Source organism: Anopheles stephensi, chromosome 2, assembly GCF_013141755.1.
Source record: "Anopheles stephensi strain Indian chromosome 2, UCI_ANSTEP_V1.0, whole genome shotgun sequence".
Taxonomy (NCBI): Eukaryota; Metazoa; Arthropoda; class Insecta; order Diptera; family Culicidae; genus Anopheles; species Anopheles stephensi.
The window spans coordinates 21,683,700-21,703,423 of record NC_050202.1 but is presented as its reverse complement, the minus strand read 5'-3'; the positions used below and the strand labels follow the sequence as shown (position 1 = coordinate 21,703,423).

General features: G+C 42.9%; 3 protein-coding genes across 10 annotated transcripts in view; 1 reads left to right on the top strand and 2 right to left on the bottom strand.

Moving 5' to 3' along the window:
• LOC118504922 (protein yippee-like CG15309) overlaps positions 1-19,724 on the top strand; it is a 99,856-nt gene that overhangs the window by 63,009 nt on the left and 17,123 nt on the right. For 2 of the 7 annotated variants that reach the window (XM_036040001.1, XM_036039999.1), the window contains one exon: positions 2,616-2,703. The exons of the other annotated variants lie outside the window; for them this stretch is intronic. The gene's annotated coding sequence lies outside the window, so the exon portion shown is untranslated. The remainder of the gene's footprint in view (positions 1-2,615; positions 2,704-19,724) is intronic. 7 annotated transcript variants of the gene reach the window in all.
• Positions 4,089-6,732, bottom strand: LOC118504919 (UDP-glycosyltransferase UGT5-like). Its single transcript, XM_036039990.1, has 3 exons — positions 6,197-6,732; positions 5,708-6,125; positions 4,089-5,634 (listed from the first exon to the last, which is right to left on the bottom strand). The coding sequence occupies exons 1-3, from the start codon at positions 6,450-6,452 to the stop codon at positions 4,752-4,754; spliced, it is 1,557 nt and encodes a 518-aa protein (XP_035895883.1). The 5' UTR covers positions 6,453-6,732; the 3' UTR covers positions 4,089-4,751.
• Positions 6,637-9,199, bottom strand: LOC118504920 (UDP-glycosyltransferase UGT5-like). 2 transcript variants are annotated; one of them, XM_036039993.1, is made up of 4 exons: positions 8,940-9,199; positions 8,631-8,816; positions 8,150-8,567; positions 6,637-8,081 (listed from the first exon to the last, which is right to left on the bottom strand). In XM_036039993.1, the coding sequence occupies exons 2-4, from the start codon at positions 8,743-8,745 to the stop codon at positions 7,199-7,201; spliced, it is 1,416 nt and encodes a 471-aa protein (XP_035895886.1). In that variant the 5' UTR covers positions 8,746-8,816; positions 8,940-9,199; the 3' UTR covers positions 6,637-7,198. The 2 variants fall into 2 exon arrangements, with proteins under 2 accessions (XP_035895886.1, XP_035895885.1); XM_036039992.1 differs by lacking the exon at positions 8,940-9,199 and having other exon boundaries at positions 8,631-8,930.

Here is a 19,724-nt window from a genome sequence, read left to right as displayed (position 1 = left end):
TACGTAAAGGCTGACTACTTTACTACGGGTAAAATTAAGTCACAAAAAGCCAGAAATGACAGGCCGAGACCTCTCGAGGTTGTAGTGCCGAGGAAGAAAAAGCTTTCTTCTCAGTAGTCTATTTAGTCTACATTAAGAATATTGTTAATAATCAAACACAATTGATGGACAATCTTCTGGGCAACAGAATGACTCGACGTGTAACTAAAGCTATCATTCATTGTGAAAACATCTACACATTGCCCCCCGGAACTATCCACAAACAACTTGATTCGAGACTGATTTGTGTTAAGCATTGCATACTTGCAGGCGAATGAACATGATAAGCTTTATAAAACCCTTGATGCTATGCAATCTTCTTTCTATTTATTAATTTTTTAATTGATTGACAAGAGAAATAATCTAAAAATCATCTTCGCCATTGCTTTACTGTATTGTGACAGTGACTCATATTGGAATCCTTCAAGGCACAAATTGCAGCAAGTTCCAATAGAACAGCTCATTAAAAGCAGTACCACAGAAGCTCAACATGCAAGCGATATTGGAAACAGATGTAGCAAATGATCAATTCACGAACTAACGAATTAAATTGATCAAGAAGCATTTAGAACTGTGCTCCTACTTAAATCGAGCAAGCATTTGTTTTTAACATAAATAATTTCTCACCCACCCAGAGTATCAACCACTCAGAGCATCAAACCACTCAGAGAGCAACTGTTTATTTTGCTATTTAATTTACGTCTGCACCACATGCATTACCGCATATTGCTGATTGCATACACAAACGGTAAAGCGTTAAGGATTATTGATCGGCGATCTTTTCAACGAGCAGTTATGCTGATTGAGGAATAAATAGCTCCACTGGACAGGTCGATCGATAATGATTTCACTTAAGCACTTAAGAATGGGCCAGGGATTAATTCCGCACGTTAATGCCTAGATCTGCAAGCCAGGCAAGAGTATTGTACTCTATAATCCACTTAGCGATATGCTTTTCCGATCGATGAAATGCAACATTCATGGTCATTAATGTTGTGCTTAAAGCGGCCTATTTTTCTTGCCATCCTCAAGATGACGATCACTGCCCAACACTCAGCTTGAGTTTACTCTTCAACGGTCGCGTTCTTCCGATGCCGACGACCTTCACGCGAACGTGTTGGGTTAGTTAGGGTTTCGGCATTCTTCCCTGACCGCGCTGTTTACAAATCGTTTCGCTTGGACACGTTTTCCGACGGAGTACGAAGAAAGCCCGTACAACCATGCGCCCGTAGCCGTATAATGTGAGGTTACGATCGTGTTCCTTCACGCATCTACAGAACCAGATTATACACCACGAAACGCTGATCTGGATGCAGGAAATTAATGCGCTCTCCAGTCACTTCACTGCGGTTGGGAACGGTCGGGCGTTAAAAGGGTGCGATTTCCCGCTGCTTTTGATGACTCGGCCTACTCGTCAAACCTGTTGCAAAGGTGCATCGGCGCCATAATGCTTCAAAAATTGCACAATAATAAAGGAATTCTCTTGGTTCGTATCAAAAAAAAAAAGCTGCCAGGTGAATAAAATTATCTTAAAACCCATCACCTGGAGTGGATTTTTGAAATTCAGTTCAGAAACTCACCTTCTTCTTCGGACGGTTAAGTTCGTCAGCGTTACGGTGAGGAAAAGAATAATAAAACAAATCCCGTTCACTCACTGCCGGTTGAGTTTAAATTCGCGGTCAGAAGGCGCATAAAGAACTCATCACACAGACCGCCCATTAACACAGCAGTACGACGCCCCGATCGTACTGGGCGAAAAACGCTGAAAGATCTCGGGGAAATGGAACGCCCCGCCTTCCCCTTATAGGTGGAAGCCGTGTAGGTGGTAGCTTTAAAAGCGTGTTCTTTTTGGAGGCGGTAGTTTAGCTACGTTTTCCGCTCCACTGAACAAAAAACCTCACCTAAAGCCGTAAACTCTGGGCGAGATCATTCGCGTCCGAGAAGAGTTGAGCGAAGGCTTTTATTCTGGAAGTGAAGCTTTCCCTCTTAAGCCATTCTAAACGGAGTTGGTATCACGCACTACCAGCTGAACGATCACTTTTCTTTATCAAGCTGTCTTTCGCTCGTTCCAAAGTTCCGTTTTCGGACGCAAAGTTAACGATCGAGCACTGTTGGGCGAAAGAAGATATTATGAAGCTTCAGCGTAACTTCGTTCGTAGAACGAAATGGAAGCAAATGTCGTTAAATGAGTTGCTGCACTACATGCCTTTCTTTGGATTAGTTCTGTTGAATCTGAACTGTGGTGGTGTTTAATGGCACTCTCGAGATTGGTTTGATTGGTTAACTGTTTTTTATTGGAGGGCGTTTATTTGTCTGAGCAAGACACTGGGAGAAAGGTGGCGCAGAAAGACATTAAGAATTCATTGTTTTATTGAAGGGAGATTCGTTTTCGGTTTATGTGGAAACGAGAAAGGGAAGAGAATCTCAGAACTGCCTCATGAAGAGAATGCAACTAACTGTTGCTGGTCGGTCCAAAATCACAGCCTGCTAGAACGCCTAAAGATCAATCAAATATATTGCTTTCACCTGATTGTCTTGTAAAGTAAGATCTACTTTCTCTTCTCTTCAATTCACAGGTACGTTTGGTGGGTCGTTAGAAAACTTTAACTGTGGCTTGGAGGTCGGTCAGACCGCTGGAATAATTAAACCTGATGGGCCTGAGTGGTAAGTGGTAACGCCCTGGAGTGTTGTCGTGTCCGTCCTCCATTGACAGTTAAGTTTTACCGTTTAGCTCGTCAACTGTTTAATTAGCACCATGTTTCAGATCAGCATTATCTAAAACCGCTCACCAACTTTCGATAACCTTAGCCCAGCGCGTTGGTGTCTAATTACTCCAGAAAGGGAGATCTCTAGAATTGGATCTGTATAATGACTATACGTGGAATACAAATTTGACATTTATTATTCGGGTCGGGTTTTTTTTTCTTATCCAAGCTTCAACTCTCCACTTCGAGTCTTGCGGTGCAGTTTACATGGGAAGTAAAGTATCACTTCTGAGCCCGTTAGTGACGTGTGAGTGACTTGCATTACAAAAATTGCGCTTTCTCGACGGTGAAGCTAGCGAAAATAATTTTACCACGTCATAAATTATGCACTTAAATCGATCAGTACACGGACAGAGTGACAGCAGCTTGGAAGCGATAATCGTCTTTGCCTCAGGAGCGCGCGATATGCTAAGTCTGGATGCCTCACTTTGTTGGTTGGTCAGTAACTGGAAAGAAAGTTCAATAATGCCCGTCGTTTGACATTAGCCGGTCGTTGACATTGTTTATTTATCACTCCACCGCGTGTGTTGATGCAGAGTGCGTTCCGAAGCTCGCCACTGTGTACCGGGCTAGTTTCTTTACGGCACCGGCACATAAAGGCCATTCACCCAATATGTGTCAATCGATTTGCGTCGCGTTTGTTCTAGCGTCCAGCGGCTTCCAGCAGGGGGTGTCCACACACCAGACATGGTCGTTCAGTTTGAGATGTTGTTTTTTTTTTTCTAACCCAAGAAACAACACACCACAAACCGGATTAAGCTTGCATGTGTCACGTCAACTGCAAATCAAGGGGCACCCTCGCCGAGCAAAAACCGTTTTCAAATGTCACCAGCTGATATCGGTTGACAACCCTCGGATTCGGTGTGCTAACGTGAAACCCACGTTCAATCGCACTGTTAAATTGGTGACGCTGTGGCGATTAATAACTCTTCTGAATTGAACAATCGCGACGAGACATGACAAATGAATAGTTCGGTGGGACCGAATGCGTGGAAGGGTAGGGGGTTGTGGTGAGGACTTCTTCGTTGATTTCTTCCTTCAGAATCTGACAAAGTCTAGCGATCGTTATGTATTATTCTTTTAAGGTCTTTTCGGGTGAGGTTCAGCAGGTTCTTTTTCAGAGATGTCCAACTCCAAGAAGAGCGAGTGTCTGATTAGAGTAGAGACGTTCCAGGACAACTGTGTTCTACAGTATAATGGAATATTTAGATTCTGGCGGACCTGGATGTATCAACAGCTTACAGCTATGGTGATATCACGATGCTTTGAGATTACAAAGGTCTGTATTAGAACTGGGTGAAATACCACCAATAAGCTAAACAGTATTTTTATTATATTTGTGTTTCTCTATAAAAAAGTGCTAAACTTTCAAGAGTTTGACATCTCTACCACAATGTCCACGGGGTAAGAATAATTCCGCCTGAAGAATTCGTAGATCCCACTTCACCCGTGCTGTTCCGCAGTTCCGCGAGACGCAGTTCTACTAAGTGCCACTTTGCAAACCGGTTTGCCGGCCAGTTGGACCTATTTTTCATCCACTTCACCGAGCACTCCGGTGCCAATTGAAATACGAAACGCACGTTTCCAGCCGTTTTGGTTTGAACATCGGATTAGCATGGTTGCGGGAAGAGCACGCTTGCTGCATTCGACTGGCAGTGAATACTTAATTGAGTTATAAGAAATAAGATTGCGTACGGTTCCGTTTGTCAAAACGATCAAATTATGTTTTCATTTCACGATTGAACGGTGCACCGTGCGCATGTGCTAACAAATCTAAGCTGCGCTACGTCCTGTCCGTTTGCTGCATATTTTAAGACATTTTGAGTGTTTAGCAGGCAGATGGTTATCCTTTTAGAATCATGCCTCTATTGCTATTCTTGGCATTCGTTTTATGGTAAAATACTTTTTGAGACTACTAATTGAATTAAAAATACCGCCAAGAGCTGACTATTGCTTTTTTAACTTGGCCACACTTCTTCTACAACACCAACTACAGCTGAGAGATATTGCCTTGAAGATAACAAACGTCATGAAAGCTACGAAACCCATCACATCTAACGAGTGACGCTGTATGAAGTTCATATCCGCACCAGGATACCTCAAATGGGATGCTCCCTTATGGCGAATGACGTACTCCGTCCAGTAGATGGCAGTGTCCATGGCACTTTGTGGACGATCTCGGAACAACTGTGACAGTCTTTTCACATTCTCCCGATAGCGCGGATCGTGCAGTACTTCGTTGATCGCTTTTGAGAACGTCTCCACAGTGAGCTCGGTATACTGCAGCACATAGGCCCAGCCTTCTTTCTCCACCTGCGCAAGGTTCACGGGTTGATCTCCAAACATCGGAATACCGACTATCGGTACACCATGGAACAACGCCTCAGCGATACCGCCCAGCCCACCATGCATGATGAACAGTCGAACGTTTGGGTGCGCAAGAATATCGTCCTGTGGCAGCCAGTCCACCAGCATCACATTAGCCGGCTTGTTGGGCATATCATGCGTGTCCCACTTCCAGATAACTCGTTGCTTGATATTGCGGAACGTTTCCAGAATGGCACTCAACAGTTCCGGCGGTATTGAGGAGCTCAGTAGGTTGGTTCCAAGACTAAACAGGATGACTCCTTCCTCTGCTCCATCAATCCACTGGCGGATGTCTTCGGGTAGTGGCGATGGCTTGTCCTTTATCTGTAAGCCACCCACCTCCACCATCGTTGGCACATACGGTCGGGGTGATCCTTTCGTAAAATGGTGATTCACAAACACGAGCGAAACATTGCTCCGGAGCTCATCGTACGCAGGGTACTGACCCGGTGGGAATAGCTCTCTGAAAGAAACGTTACCATTAGACTCTTATCAGACGTCTTGATACTGTCCGCCGCTTCGCAATTGCTACTCACTCGTAAGTTTTACGCTGATAGTACTTCCACACGCCAGCAAAAACTTCTTCAAACAGCAGTCCAGCAAAATTGGCCACCCTCTGCCTGAATGACATTGGGTTCGTTAGCCCCAGCATCATGTTCGGGATGGTGGAGATCGGCGTAGGATTTCCGACCATTGAATTTACAACCGCCATCGGTGCGTTAGGGCAAACGATTATCACAGGACACTTTAGTATGTGACTTACACCAAACACAGCGTCATTCATGATGCCGGTTATTAGTAGATCATAGCCTTCCGGTTCTTTTATAAGGTTTTGGAATTCTTGTGACCGGAGCGTTTTATTAACCGGGACGGTACTGAGTCGCAACATCTCCGGCATTAGCTGTAGCATTGCCAAGCGGGAGTTTGTGTTTTCAAAGATGGTTTTGGTGAAATCTGAGATTGCGGAAGGATGTTTAGTATTAATTCACAACACTTGACCAGCACTTGGTGAGCGGCTACCTTACCTGAAGCCCAAGGATCCAAAGGAACCGTAATCTTGCGATAGTTTGGCATCTGTTCTGGCTCCTTATAGGGGCTCACCATTGTAACGTGATGACCGCGGCGTGCCAATTCCTTCATCAGTGCATCCTGTACGATCACGTGCGATCGGCTTGGGCTAGTGTTGAAACCCAAAATTCTATACGCCGAAGCTCCATGTGGGTACAGAGTCCCGAACAAAGTCAAGGTCACTATCGTCACTACCCACTCTCTTATCACCATCTTGCTTAGAACGACACGCTTCTCCTCAGACGAGCAGTACAAACGAAACTAACCGGTCTAGATGTACGTTTGTGCCACACTTTATAGTGCGGAGCACAACAGGCAATTGCTCGATATGCTTTAACAGGTAGTATACTGATTGCGATGGATGTGAAACTGCACTTGATTACTACTCACGGTGAAGTGTATTTTATGTAAGCGTAATTTATTCAATTCGCTACAGCTGAACTTGCTACGGCTACACTAAGCACTGCCAAGCGCTGACTGTGTGTGGAGTGATGACTTGCACGTCATTTTCTGTCTAGGCGATTGTAATACAACAAGAAACTGTGTCGATTAATGTTATCGGTAGCTTGAGCGTTGTGTGCGTGCTATCTAATCGCAATGTCTCGGAGGTTAACTGATTGCTCTCAGTCAGAACAGCTGATCGTGGGAGAGCAGATGAGAGAAGGGGGATTTTTTTTTTGCGCGTGGAAGAAACATTTATGCAAACTCATAAATACTTGAAAAAAAATACAATCCGTTCATACTAGTATGTGAAGATGTGAAGGTCAAATATTGGGTTCAATATAGTTCAAATAAAAAATGAGACGTGAAAGAAGAGCCTTTTCTTTATGAGTGGAACAGTATTGTCTCTCAAATTCTGTCTAAATAATTTTGAAGAAGTTCATAATGGCTCTAATGGCATCGTTTAGGGCAAACTACTTTTTTGGACAGCTTGGATCAAGATCATAAGCAAGAGCAGACTACTGCGTTTTTAACTTGGCCACACTTCTTCTACAACACCATCTACAGCTGAGAGATATTGCCTTGAAGATAACAAACGTCATAAAAGCTACGAAACCCATCACATCTAACGAGTGGCGTTGCATGAAGCTCATATCCGCACCAGGATACCTCAAATGGCGTGCTCCCTTATGGCGTATGACGTACTCCGTCCAGTAGATGGCAGTATCCATGGCACTTTCTGGTCGGTCTCGGAACAACTGTGACAGTCTTTTCACATTCTCCCGATAGCGAGGATCGTGCAGTACTTCGTTGATCGCTTTTGAGAACGTCTCCACAGTGAGCTCGGTATACTGCAGCACATAGGCCCAGCCTTCTTTCTCCACTTGCGCTAGGTTCACGGGTTGATCTCCAAACATCGGAATACCAACTATCGGTACACCGTGGAACAACGCCTCAGCGATACCGCCCAGCCCACCGTGCATGATGAACAGTCGCACATTCGGGTGCGCAAGAATATCGTCCTGTGGCAGCCAGTCTACCAGCATCACGTTAGCCGGCTTGTTGGGCATATCTTGCGTGTCCCACTTCCAGATAACGCGCTGTTTGATATTGCGGAACGTTTCCAGAATGGCACTCACAAATTCCGGCGGTATTGAGGAGCTCAGTAGATTGGTTCCGAGACTAAACAGGATGACACCTTCCTCTGCTCCATCAATCCACTGGCGGATGTCTCCGGGTAGTGGCGATGGCTTGTCCTTTATCTGTAAGCCACCCACCTCCACCATCGTTGGCACATACGGTCGGGGTGATCCTTTCGTAAAATGGTGATTCACAAACACGAGCGAAACATTGCTCCGGAGCTCATCGTACGCAGGGAACTGATCTGGTGGGAAAAGCTCTCTTAAAAAAAAATGTTAAGAGTTTTTAGATCTTTTGCTACTTGCTACAGCATCATAATTATCACTCACTCGTAAGCTTTACGCTGATAGTACTTCCACATGATAATAAAAGCTTCTTCAAAAAAAAATCCAACTAAATTCACTACCCTTTGTCCGAATGACATTGGGTTCGTTAGACCCAGCATCATGTTCGGGATGGTGGAGATCGGCGTAGGATTTCCGACCATTGAATTTACAACCACCATCGGTGCGTTAGAGCAAACGATTATCACAGGACACTTTAGTATGTGACTTATACCGAACACTGCATCATTCATAATGCCGGTTATTAGTAGATCATAACCCTCTGGTTCTTCGATAATACTCTGGACTTCTTGTGATCGAAGCGTTTTATAAATCGGAACGGTATTCTGTTGTAGCAGCTTCGGCAAAAGCTGTATCATCGCCCAACCGGAGTTGGCGTTTTTGAAGATGGTTTTGGTGAAATCTATGTAGACAAGAGGATTCGTGAGCTGTAGCTTAACGAGCGCTTTGGGAGCGGCTACCTTACCTAACACCCAAGGATCGAAAGGAATCGTAATCTTGCGATAGTTTGGCACCTGCTCTGGTTCTTGGTAAGGGCTCACCATTGTAACGTGATGGCCGCGGCGTGCCAATTCCTTCATCAGTGCATCCTGTACGATCACATTCGATCGGCTAGGGCTAGTGTTGATACCCAAAATTCTATACGCCGATGCTTGGTGTGCAGGTGGAATTACAAGAAAGCATAAGGTCACTAGCGTCACTACCAATTCTCTTATCACCATCTTGCTTAGAACGACACACTTCTCCCCAGACGAGCAGTACAAACGAAACTAACCGGTCTAGATGTGTGATTGGTATACTTTATACTACAGAACGGAGAACGACAAGCAACATCTCGATATGCCGGATCTGCACTTTACTATTACTTAGGGTGTAGTATATTGTAATCGTAAGTTATTCAATTCGTTACAGCTTCACTTGCTATTGCTTGAGTAGGCACTGCCAAGAGACGACTATGAAGTGATGATAATACATATAATATTTATTGATAATACATGCACATAAAATCATTACTACTGACGCACCTACATTGGTTACACAAATACTATTTAAAACTCTACAACCTACACTTATAAATTTCTTGTAAAAGACGGTTGCAATTGAACCAGATTTTGTGACGCTCAATGTTATCGGCACCTTAAGCGTTGTGAGATTGCTCCCAGCCTGATCGTGGGAGAGCAGCTGAATGAAAAGTTACCTCACAAATCTTGCAAATTTGCAGTTGGTGAGAACGTGGCGCTTCAATATTCAAGGACCTGCTTTACATGTGCATGGAAGTAATGCTATTCCTTTGTCATGCGGTACCGTGCCATCGTTTCGTACCGCAACGACGATGCTGGTGTGTGGTGTCAAATTTTCATCCTCACATCCTTAACCCTACCTGTGTGCGTCCAAGAAGTGTAGCAGGGACTGGTGTATGCATCGCGCCATCCTGTCGCCGACGGAAAGATTCCGCTCTAGTCATCGATCCATCAGCATGAAAGACAAGAAGCATGTACGGGGGGGCGTATTATTTGCTGCATAAATAGCACCAGTTCCAACCATCATGCAGTATCGATTTCACTTTCCTACTTGGTGCTGTGCTGTACCGAAAGGAGTATGCTAAAACCGTGCACCACGTCGTATGCAGCATCAGCCGCCGCTTGCCGACATTGGGTGAAGTTTTCATGCTTAACAGATTTGGGATTTTCATCTTTCCGTTCTTTACTCTATCGGAGCGTTCCTGCAGCACAATGTTACAGCGCCAGCCCGCAAGTATGCTAACGCTTCACAGACCAGTCACCACCGCACACGGCCAGGATAAAATACATTTATTAAATGTTCATCCTTCACAGTGTCTCGTCTAGCCTTACAAGCTACAATGTACGTGATGCTCACCGCACTGTTTCGCAGCACAGTTTCGGCACGCTTTAATAGGGGTGATGTATGCAGCTTTTTGCCTACATTTAGGCGCCACAGTAAATCAAACTTCTGATTCGTGGGCTCTCCAACGCAACAGGATAGGTGTAGCGGCAATTATTCAAACAATCGCGTGAATACTTTGTCGAGAAAGAGCAACACAGATATCGATCAACGGTGCCAGCGAACCATGAAAATGTGTGCTTAATTACAATGAGCGCAACACCGCCAGCTCCTGAGTCCGGTGTGAACTCTAAATCACGAAACCTTGCGTTTAATTTGTTCTTCTTTTTTACCGAAATTATTGCTTATTTTGTTGTCCCTGACCTGACGCTCGTTCGGGTTTCGATTTCAATTCAAAGGGGGCCCAAGTGGGCCGTGTCAATCAATGTCAGTGTATTGCATTACCGGCGGTCCTCAGGCATAGCCTGGAAGGTCCTAGAAAAAGCTCTCCCTCCATTGCGGTGAGGTTCTGGTGGTAGCAAATGAAAATGAAACTTAGCGCCGGCACCATTCTGGGTTGAGCTGGTCGATCACGTTAATTGGATTACGTGATGCACTTTTGGGGAGTCTCCAATGGAGGACCTGCTAGAGGACCGGCTGTCTGTCGGAGGCAGCACTAGAAGCGTAGGTTACGCTTTTCGCAACGGCTACGGTCACTACTAACTACCCGCTGCCGCTGCCCCGATGAGGTTGATAAAATTAGACGAGTCTGTTGGCTTCTTCTATTGCGACGCGGGCACTATAAATGGTCCGACGGTGCGGTAACTGAATATTATAGCATTTAGGGGCTGTCCTATTTTTACGTGCCCAACAAACGTGGAGCGTCATACTATTAATAGCCGGTTTGTGGTAGGGAAGCTTCTACGCTGAATTGATTTATTATTCTAATTAATGTGTAGTGTCGGAAGTAGTTAACGAACAGTATCCAATATTCATTCGATCACCATAACATTGATGAGAGGTATCGTGTGAAGTTCTACCAATATGTTGAATTTTGAAGACTTCGATAGCATAGACTAAAGTATCAATAGCATGGATAGCATTCTAGGCATCGGGACTTATTCCTCTCTCTCTCTCACTACCCTAGCTCATAACGGGTCTAACGGGCTGGTCCGAAATATATCCGCACTTGGAATTGGGAAACCCTTCCCCATTTACCTCCCAGCCACATCCTCTCAAGTCATTGTCGATGTAGCATGAAGAATTTGGAAGAGCAAAACCTCACTTCGTTTTTTGATGCGCACCGGTTTCTTGCTATCTTCCTGCCTTTTAAGCCGAATTCTGTAAAAGCAGAATGAAAATTAAAAATTCCAATCAATTTCCGAACAATAAACACAATGCACAGCACACAGGCACACGAAGATAGACGTGCATTACAATCCTTTTTTTTTCGCCTGTGGTGGTTCGCTTTCCGTTTTGGCGGAATGCAGGGCGAGCCTCTGGGAAGTTGTATTCCGTTAATGAGCGAAGGTTCCCTCGGTCGGTTCGTTGATCTCATTCCATGCGGAAAGCAGATTAGCAACACCGACAGTGGAGCAGCAAAGGCGTAAAGGGGGGTGGGGGGGGGGGGGGTTGGCTAGGTCGTGCAAAAATCACACCACCCCCTCCCTGTACTCTCACCCCCCCCCCCCCCCCCCAAAGGAGGGAAGTCTTTCTCCAGCAAGATTTGTTGAGTTTCCCTGTCACGGTTGCTGCAACGGCTGACACGCGGGCCCTGTCACCGCCGGTGTGGTGTCAGCCTTGTGTCACTGTGTGTCCATCATCTTCACCGCGGAAGTAATGGTTTATTTTTGGAGCGCCACAAGTACCTGGCGGCATGGTTGTGGGTTCCGTTGTCTATCGTTAAACCCGAAAGTGGCGCCGGTTGAATGACACCCGGTGTGGGGTGTTGTAAAAGGGGTGCTCACAACACCTCGAGGAGAAATGTCTCCCCCGGGGGCGCTTTGAGGATTGCGCCGCTGTCGTTGTGGTCCAATTAGTGTGGTGTGGCACTTACTGTGACTAGCTTACTGACCATCGGAACTCGTTTCATTTCGGTACATTATTGGGACATTCGTGTTTTTCTTAACGAAAACCAATATATAACGTACTCGAGTTAAAGTCTAATAACAATTATTCAACTACACCGGTTAGTGAAAGTATTGCATACATTCGCGCAACATTCATTAATCATACTCATCATCAGCCATCGGAAGGAGTTAATGAACATTGCAGAGATAAGATTTGCAAAGGGGTGCTTCGTCTGAAGGCGTGGAGTTTTGTACAGTTATTGCCAAGAAAACCGCTGGTATACGCAAATCAATAGAGATAATTTGAAGTTATGAAAATACAACTTTAAAAATTTAAGTGTTTCATGTAGTATTCTCTGCTCCTTGACTGGATCTCTCCTCAAATGTATGGAAGAGGCGAATAAGGTCCCAAGGACTCAAAGCCTCTATGAATAAACGATAAAAAAATGTTCCCCAAATGTACAGCCTTGATCGTGTAAGCAAAGTTTTTTATAGTATAATCTTCCGTGCTTTATGAGTCAGAACGTCAAAAGAAGGGTAATTCAATTTGGAACTTGTATGATTCTAAATTGAGCTAACGGAGAGTTAGTAAAAAACCAATTCCTAAAATATAATATAAAATTCCAATTCTCGTAATTCACGCAAGCACTACCTGGAATGCATCGATTGCTTCCCCTTCAAATGTAACAGAAATTTTTGCCTAAACCATTTTAAAATAGCTCTACGGTGGGAAAAAAACTTTATTTTTTCGTTTAATAATTTAATTTAATTACTTTGGCTGGCATTAATTTGCCATAAGTATTAGTTAAATAGTGTAAAAAAGGGTGGTAGATGAGACAGCGGCGCCGGTCTGCACCCGGCAGGACTGGGGTTCTAATCCCATCCGTATCATTCCCCCCTAGAGAGTACTGACTATTCAACTATGCGGTAACAATTTCATCAATATTAGATGGTTTTATTATCATAAATAATTGTTAACATGGCGCCATGTCATATTATTTGAATTAAAGATGCATACAAATAATCGATTCGCCACTATTGCGACATACACTGTAAATTCAAAATGCGAGAAAAGCATCACACCCTAGAACACCATCAATCAAAACGATTACTGTAGGAAGTTAGCGTTGGGCCCTTGTGCCTGTATGTGTGCGTATGTGTATGTGTCTGTTTTTTCTACCCTGAGTCTACTTCACTTTCACCTCATATAGAACAACTTCAACGGCTTTAGTACACACCTCGAGTGGGTTAGTAATCGAAGTAATCGCACACTTCTGCGTACGCGGTGGCGTCGGTCACCACCCGGCAGCAAACGAGGCGCAATTATGCGCACGTCCTGCTTCTCGGAACATTAATTTTATAACTCTTCTCGGTGTTGGAGTGCTTTAAGCGAAACCTTTTTCCTACCAACCTTTTTTTTGCTTCCCCGTTCTCTGTTTGTTAAACCATTCCTAGGTGCGTGAGTGTGTACTGGAGAACGTGCTGCCGTGGCGTCGTCGCAAATTGAATGGTTGAAAAGTGGTCGGCCGACGGCTGGCACGTGGATTTAGGGGAATTTGGTGATTTGCGTAGCAAAAGCAAAACGATAATGATGGTGTGGTGAACTACTGTGAGGGTGATTTGTGCGGCCTTACATTCGGCGTAATGGCTTGTTAGTAATTCAATCGAGCGTCGAAAGAGGCTGTTGCGCGCTTTTCTCTTATTACCGTGGCAGATCAACAGAAGCTTTTTTATGTATTTATTATACTCTAATCAACGCCCGCTTCACAAGTCCACACCTACGTGGAGTGAACTGAGGCATTATTGCAAAACGCGCCTTCCCAAGACCGGTTTCCCAAAAACCTCCTATAAGCCTTTCGTGCGATCGATCAAGCTGGTGCCGGCTGTCCTAGGGCCGTCTAGCCATTAAAGCAAACGAAAGGGCAAGTCCACAACAAGCCGTCACCCTCACCCGTATATAATTCCCAAATCGGATCTGCGTTCACAGGCTGGTTGCTGGAAACGTGTTTCTGCGAGAAGCTTTTACTAGCCCGCAGTAGTAGTAGGTGGGCGATTGGGTTTTATGTGACCGATCTATCGTACCTCAGATAGAAAAATGCATTTGCATTTCTTTGACCTAACCGTGTGGTGAGTTGGTCGGTTGGTTTTGGCTTTTGGTGGACGCCTTAGTAGCAGCAGCGTAGAAACGTCCGAGCAGCGAGATATGCGTTGAGTAGATCGGATTAGTGAACGTCTCGTGTTGGGAGGGAGCTTACGAATTTGCATAAAATGTGTCGAAATTGTTGTCAGCAAGAGCAACCGCAAGCCAAAACTGAAAGTTGGAGAATGGTTTCCAGTTTCTTAAATAATGTTAGCCAGTCAAATGGATTTGGTTTTATTTTTATTTGCAGTCCATTAAATATTTTATTGATGATATTTTTTTTTCAATAGTTCTTCCTTTTGATATCCAGTTTTCATCTTTTTCAATTAAATTTTTAATTTTTTCATTGGTTTGAATCTATTTTTTTCTCTTTTATTTTATTTTCTTTTATTTTACTCTCTTTGTTTTGATTTTCAATTATTTATGTTAGATTTTATGTTCTGGAACTCTTATATTATCTTTTTGTATTGTTTTATATAAAATGTGTCCATATTTCTGTCACTTGTTTCAGCTGATTGAAAACTAAATGTTAGAAATAGGTTTGTAGCATTGCTTGCAGTTTAATTCAGGTTTTATTTTTATATCAACTGTTTTACTTCATCGGTTTGCTCTAGACATCTATAATTATTCATTTTGTCTGTTCCGTGTGCTTCTTTTTCTCTTATTTGCACTTACTTTTCGAAATACAGGTACTTTCAAAATAAATTGTCGGTAATTAAGTTTTTCACAATTTTTAATTTATTCTTACTCAATATTTTTCTATTTTTTTATTTATACAATTTATTTTTAGGTCTTACGTATGATTTACTTTTACTTTTTATATATTTTTATTAGCTTTTCCTTTCTTTCGATTTCCTGGAATGTTTTTATATTGATATATTTCTTTACAATTCTTTAATGCTTTTCGTTTGCTCACACTGTATTAATCTGGGCAATGTTTCACTTATATTTATTTACATATGCTTTGAATTTATATACCTACTTTTTCGATTTGTTTTGCATTCATAGCTGTTTTTCATATATAGTTTTCGATTTTTGTTGTGTGAAAGCTTTTCACGGTTAGTTTTCACTCAGATTTAATTTGAAATTATTCGTTTATATCATTTTTAAACCTGAAAACATCGCTCCTACATCGTGTATAAGATCGTCAACATGTCTGCAACAGAACATGCAACTTAACCTACTTGTTTAGATCCAAGCAATAGCTCCATCGGCCCCATGGCCCTTCAAAAACAAACCAGAACGGTGTCAGAACCGTGTGTGCGTGCGTGTGCCCTTCTCGTGTGCCTCAACCTCAACGTACCGCGTCACATCCGCCCCATGGTCTAGATGTGGTAACGGAACGGAGCGCCCGTTTCGAGGGCTGTTGCATCATAAAATAAACATACTCCCGGTTAGCAGCGAGCGTGGTGGTGGTGGTGGTGGTGGCGATGAACACAACCCGGACCACGAAGCGCCCTTACCACGCTTGTTTGGTCGACAGTTGCGCAAAACCGTCCCATTCCCGGTTTTGTGAGGGATCGGCCAAAGCCAGAACCTTTCCTAAGGTGTGTTTCCGTGGTTGGGATATGTTGCATGGTGGTAGCATAAACGTTGGGTGTTATTTTTTTCCTCTAAAATTAGCTCATTTACGAGCGTTTATGTTGCCCAATTTACCGGACCGTACGCGGACGGTCATTGGTGAGCTTAGGAAGAAATGGTGTTCGTTTCTTGTTTCATCGGCCATCGAGTTTTAATTTTCGATGTTTCGGTTCGCCTGTTTGTGTGTGTGTGTGTCTGTGAAAATGTCCCGGAATAAATGGAATTTAATCATCACAAGTTGAACGGGAAGGAAACTATTTTTTACGAGTCTCGTAAGATTCTTCTTCGTAAGAATATTCTTAAGGAAGAAAAACATCACAGTAAATGTTCTTAATTAAATTTAATTTATTACACGAGTGTTTTTTACTTTTTATTACAACATTGTACATCAGAAAATTGTGAAAAGGGCTGGACAATGGTCCCTCAGCGCCAATTATCACCCACTGCTCTGGGTGCCCGTTAAATGTCAGAATGGTTTTCCCTGCTCCAGCGTGCTCCAGTTGTAAACTGCGCCACCGAGAAAGGACTGTGTGGTTTGGGTGGTTTTTATTAGTTTACAACACTGACTAGTGGCCAGCTTAATGCAATAACACACACACACACACACACACACACGCGCACGCACACATTCGTGTTTGCTGAACCGATCGAAGGGCAGCCGCAGTGTGGCAAAGTGCAGTTGTGGCATTTATGTGGCATTTTGTAACGTTGCGCTTTGCACGTTCCTTGCTCGAAATACTAGAACCGCTTGCCGATGGATAAAACTACAAACTCGGACGATCGGCAAGAGCGTAAGAAAGTTCGGGAATAACACACATTCTATCGAGCGTGTAGTGAGTGTGCGTGTGACAATATTTTTTTATTTTATTCGAGAGTATAGAATATAAGTTAAGGGATTAGTTAGTTTGTCTTGTACGGTCATCAAACTTTTTTAATTTATTTATATGTTAATTTGAGAGTTTTACAATTAAGTTTATTGTATGCTTTACTTAAGCTTCCTGATCGTTTTAGCATGACGGCTAATTTATGTTTAAAAAATGTTACTTTATCATATTTTTGTGTCATATTTTTTCATTGGTTCAATTTTGTATTTTACTTTTATGTATTTTTTTTCGTGTTCACATGATATATTAATATTTTTCTTTATTAGTTTTGATTCCTTTTGCTTTACTTTGTGATTTCTACATTGTGCTTGTTGCTTTGCTTGTTTCATTTATTTGTAATTGATGTGCTTAATTACATAAATTTAATTCCTTCATGGTTTATTTTAATTGTTTCACGAAACATTCATAATAAGACGTCGATCAGAATTATAAATGTTCCATATAAATACATTTTACCAAATATTTAACAAGATCTTACGGACCACTTCTATTAAGAGAAAAATTAAATGCATAATGGAAGAAACCATGCCCTTGACATAATTCTACACGTGTCTTCTTCGAAGGCCAATCGATTGGCCGAACCCATTTCGTAAAACGCGGTTTGCTGCTCGTCCACTCCACGAACCTCTAATTGTGGGCGAATGATTGACATTCAGCATGTCACTAAATGCTGAAATTTGTCTACAAATTTACCATCTCCCTGGAATTGAGGTCGTTTTCGGTCGTGTGCGTGGAAAATGTTTCACCAAACCGAACGTACAGCATACCCGAACCAAACCTTGACATGGAACACAACATTTCTAAACCAAATTCCCGCTTCCTTCGCTCGCTTCCATCTGCATCCCCAGCACCCCTCCTTCCCTCCGTGCCAGGGTGTAAGATAGGATGTGTAAGTGTTGATTTTGTGTTTTCGTGTGAATCTCAACCGACAACCCGTGGGAGTACCCGCGAAGTGATGGGTTTAATTACTGCGCTTAGTGCCGACTGAATGTGGGGGTTGGGTTCGGGTATGGAAATTCGAACACCAAGCAAGGGTGGATCTAATTATTGACTTGTACTGGTGTGGTAGTGAAGTAGGGTGTAGGTGTGTGTGAAAACGTTGTAAAATGTAGGACAAATACTGATCGGTTTTATATCGAGACCGATGAAGTGTGGTTTAATTTCTTCCTTTTCGAAAGGTGGTAAGTGTTTCTCGTGGTGGTTGCCTGAAGATGTTGTAACATTGCCGTAGTTGTATGGGATCAGTAATTTAATGCAATGAACAAAAATACATAATCTAAGTATTTGTAAATTGACATTAAACAAAATTTCAAATATGTCCTAAAAGCTATATTTGTCATGCGGATTGCATATCTTTAGGCGTTAGTTTTAGCAGATGACATGATTCGTTGACTATCGGCACTATAATCTCCCTTTCAGACTTAAAAAAATTGATTACTTTAGTTTATTGTTTGTCACAACCCTTCATCCCCCCAGAAGACAAAAATCCACCAAAAAATATAGCAAAACCCCTTTAGGCTGCATGTAGTTGACAGATTGCATAACTTTAGGCGTTTTTTTTTCTATTCAGATGGATTTATCACGTTTTTGTTTACTTTTTAATTGCGATTCTATTTTTTGTCACAAAATACAAAAGGTCCCCCGGCTAACAACAGCTGTCATGTTCGCAAAAAAGGGGGGGAAGAAATTACAATTCCTTACGTAAGCATTTACATTCTGAGTCCGAATCCCTTCCTTGATGCACCGCGTGCCCATACATAGGTATTTATAATTTTTCGCTGCCAAGATCATGCCACCGTTGCGGTTGTTCCGTTTTCGGGTGATCGTGGCGTTTGCGGTTCAGTTCAATCGCCTAACTCGTGTCTGGGATGCACGATGTCCTAATGTGACCAGAAATAGACTCGAAATCTGCCAACCGGTTCACTTTCTCGACGGACGTCATCAAAACGTGCAGGCAAGTAATGAACACTAGCGATTCGGGGTAGTGCTGTTGAAAAAAAAGGGATGTTCCCTAACAGCTGTCCGATGCGTTGTTTCGAACTGGGCGATTGGATTAGGTTTATGAACGCGACAATCGATCTGTGGAGGGGGTGGGTTGAAACCTTTCAACGGTCGGTGGCATAACTGGAATAGAAATGGAGCAAAGTAAAAGACATGGTTGGCAATTGACTTCTTCTAAAGTGGATCATCGCAATGTAAACGCACATAAGCGAATTAAGCGGAAAATGTAAACCAAAACAATGGCAAACAAACAGGCGAAAATGCGTACAGGCAAGGCAGTACAAACAGCGCAGGGCCTGCCAGCCACACATGCATACACTCACACACACATAGAGGGCCAAGCTCAACCGCTCAACCCATATTGGCACCGTATGTACCAAAATAACACACAAATCGCGAAACCGTACAAGCGTTTTGTTTGGTAAACAAAACGGTACGAAAATACACACACTCGTGTTGTTGTAAGGGGTTGTTTCTTTTTCCGCTTTTTTACCCCGCCAATGTTGGAGTAAATCCCATAACACCGATGCGACATGGTTCGTGGGGGATGGCGCAATTTGTTTTGTTTAATCTTTTTTTTTGCTGCTGCTGTTTCGTTCTCACCTTGAGGAAGTGTGAAAATTTGCCCTGTCAAGCTACCAAGGGAGACTGGGTGACGCGTCAGAAGCGATTGTATGGCCGTTATCAATGGGATTATGTTATCGCAGGTTGTTGTAAATTTATTGGGAACGCGATATGGTAAAAAAATATTAATCTTGTAAACAGTTTTTAACAAATATTGAATCCTAACAAATTCAAATGTAAGAAGTGAAACAGAGAAGCTAACGGAGACAAATATTTCTCTTTAATAATGTTTTGTTTGTTTGTTATTTTACTGTTTTAGTTGTTTTTTTCCTTTTTCCTTTTCCTTTTCCTTTTCCTTTTCCTTTTCCTTTTCCTTTTCCTTTTCCTTTTCCTTTTCCTTTTCCTTTTCCTTTTCCTTTTCCTTTTCCTTTTCCTTTTCCTTTTCCTTTTCCTTTTCCTTTTCCTTTTTCCTTTTCCTT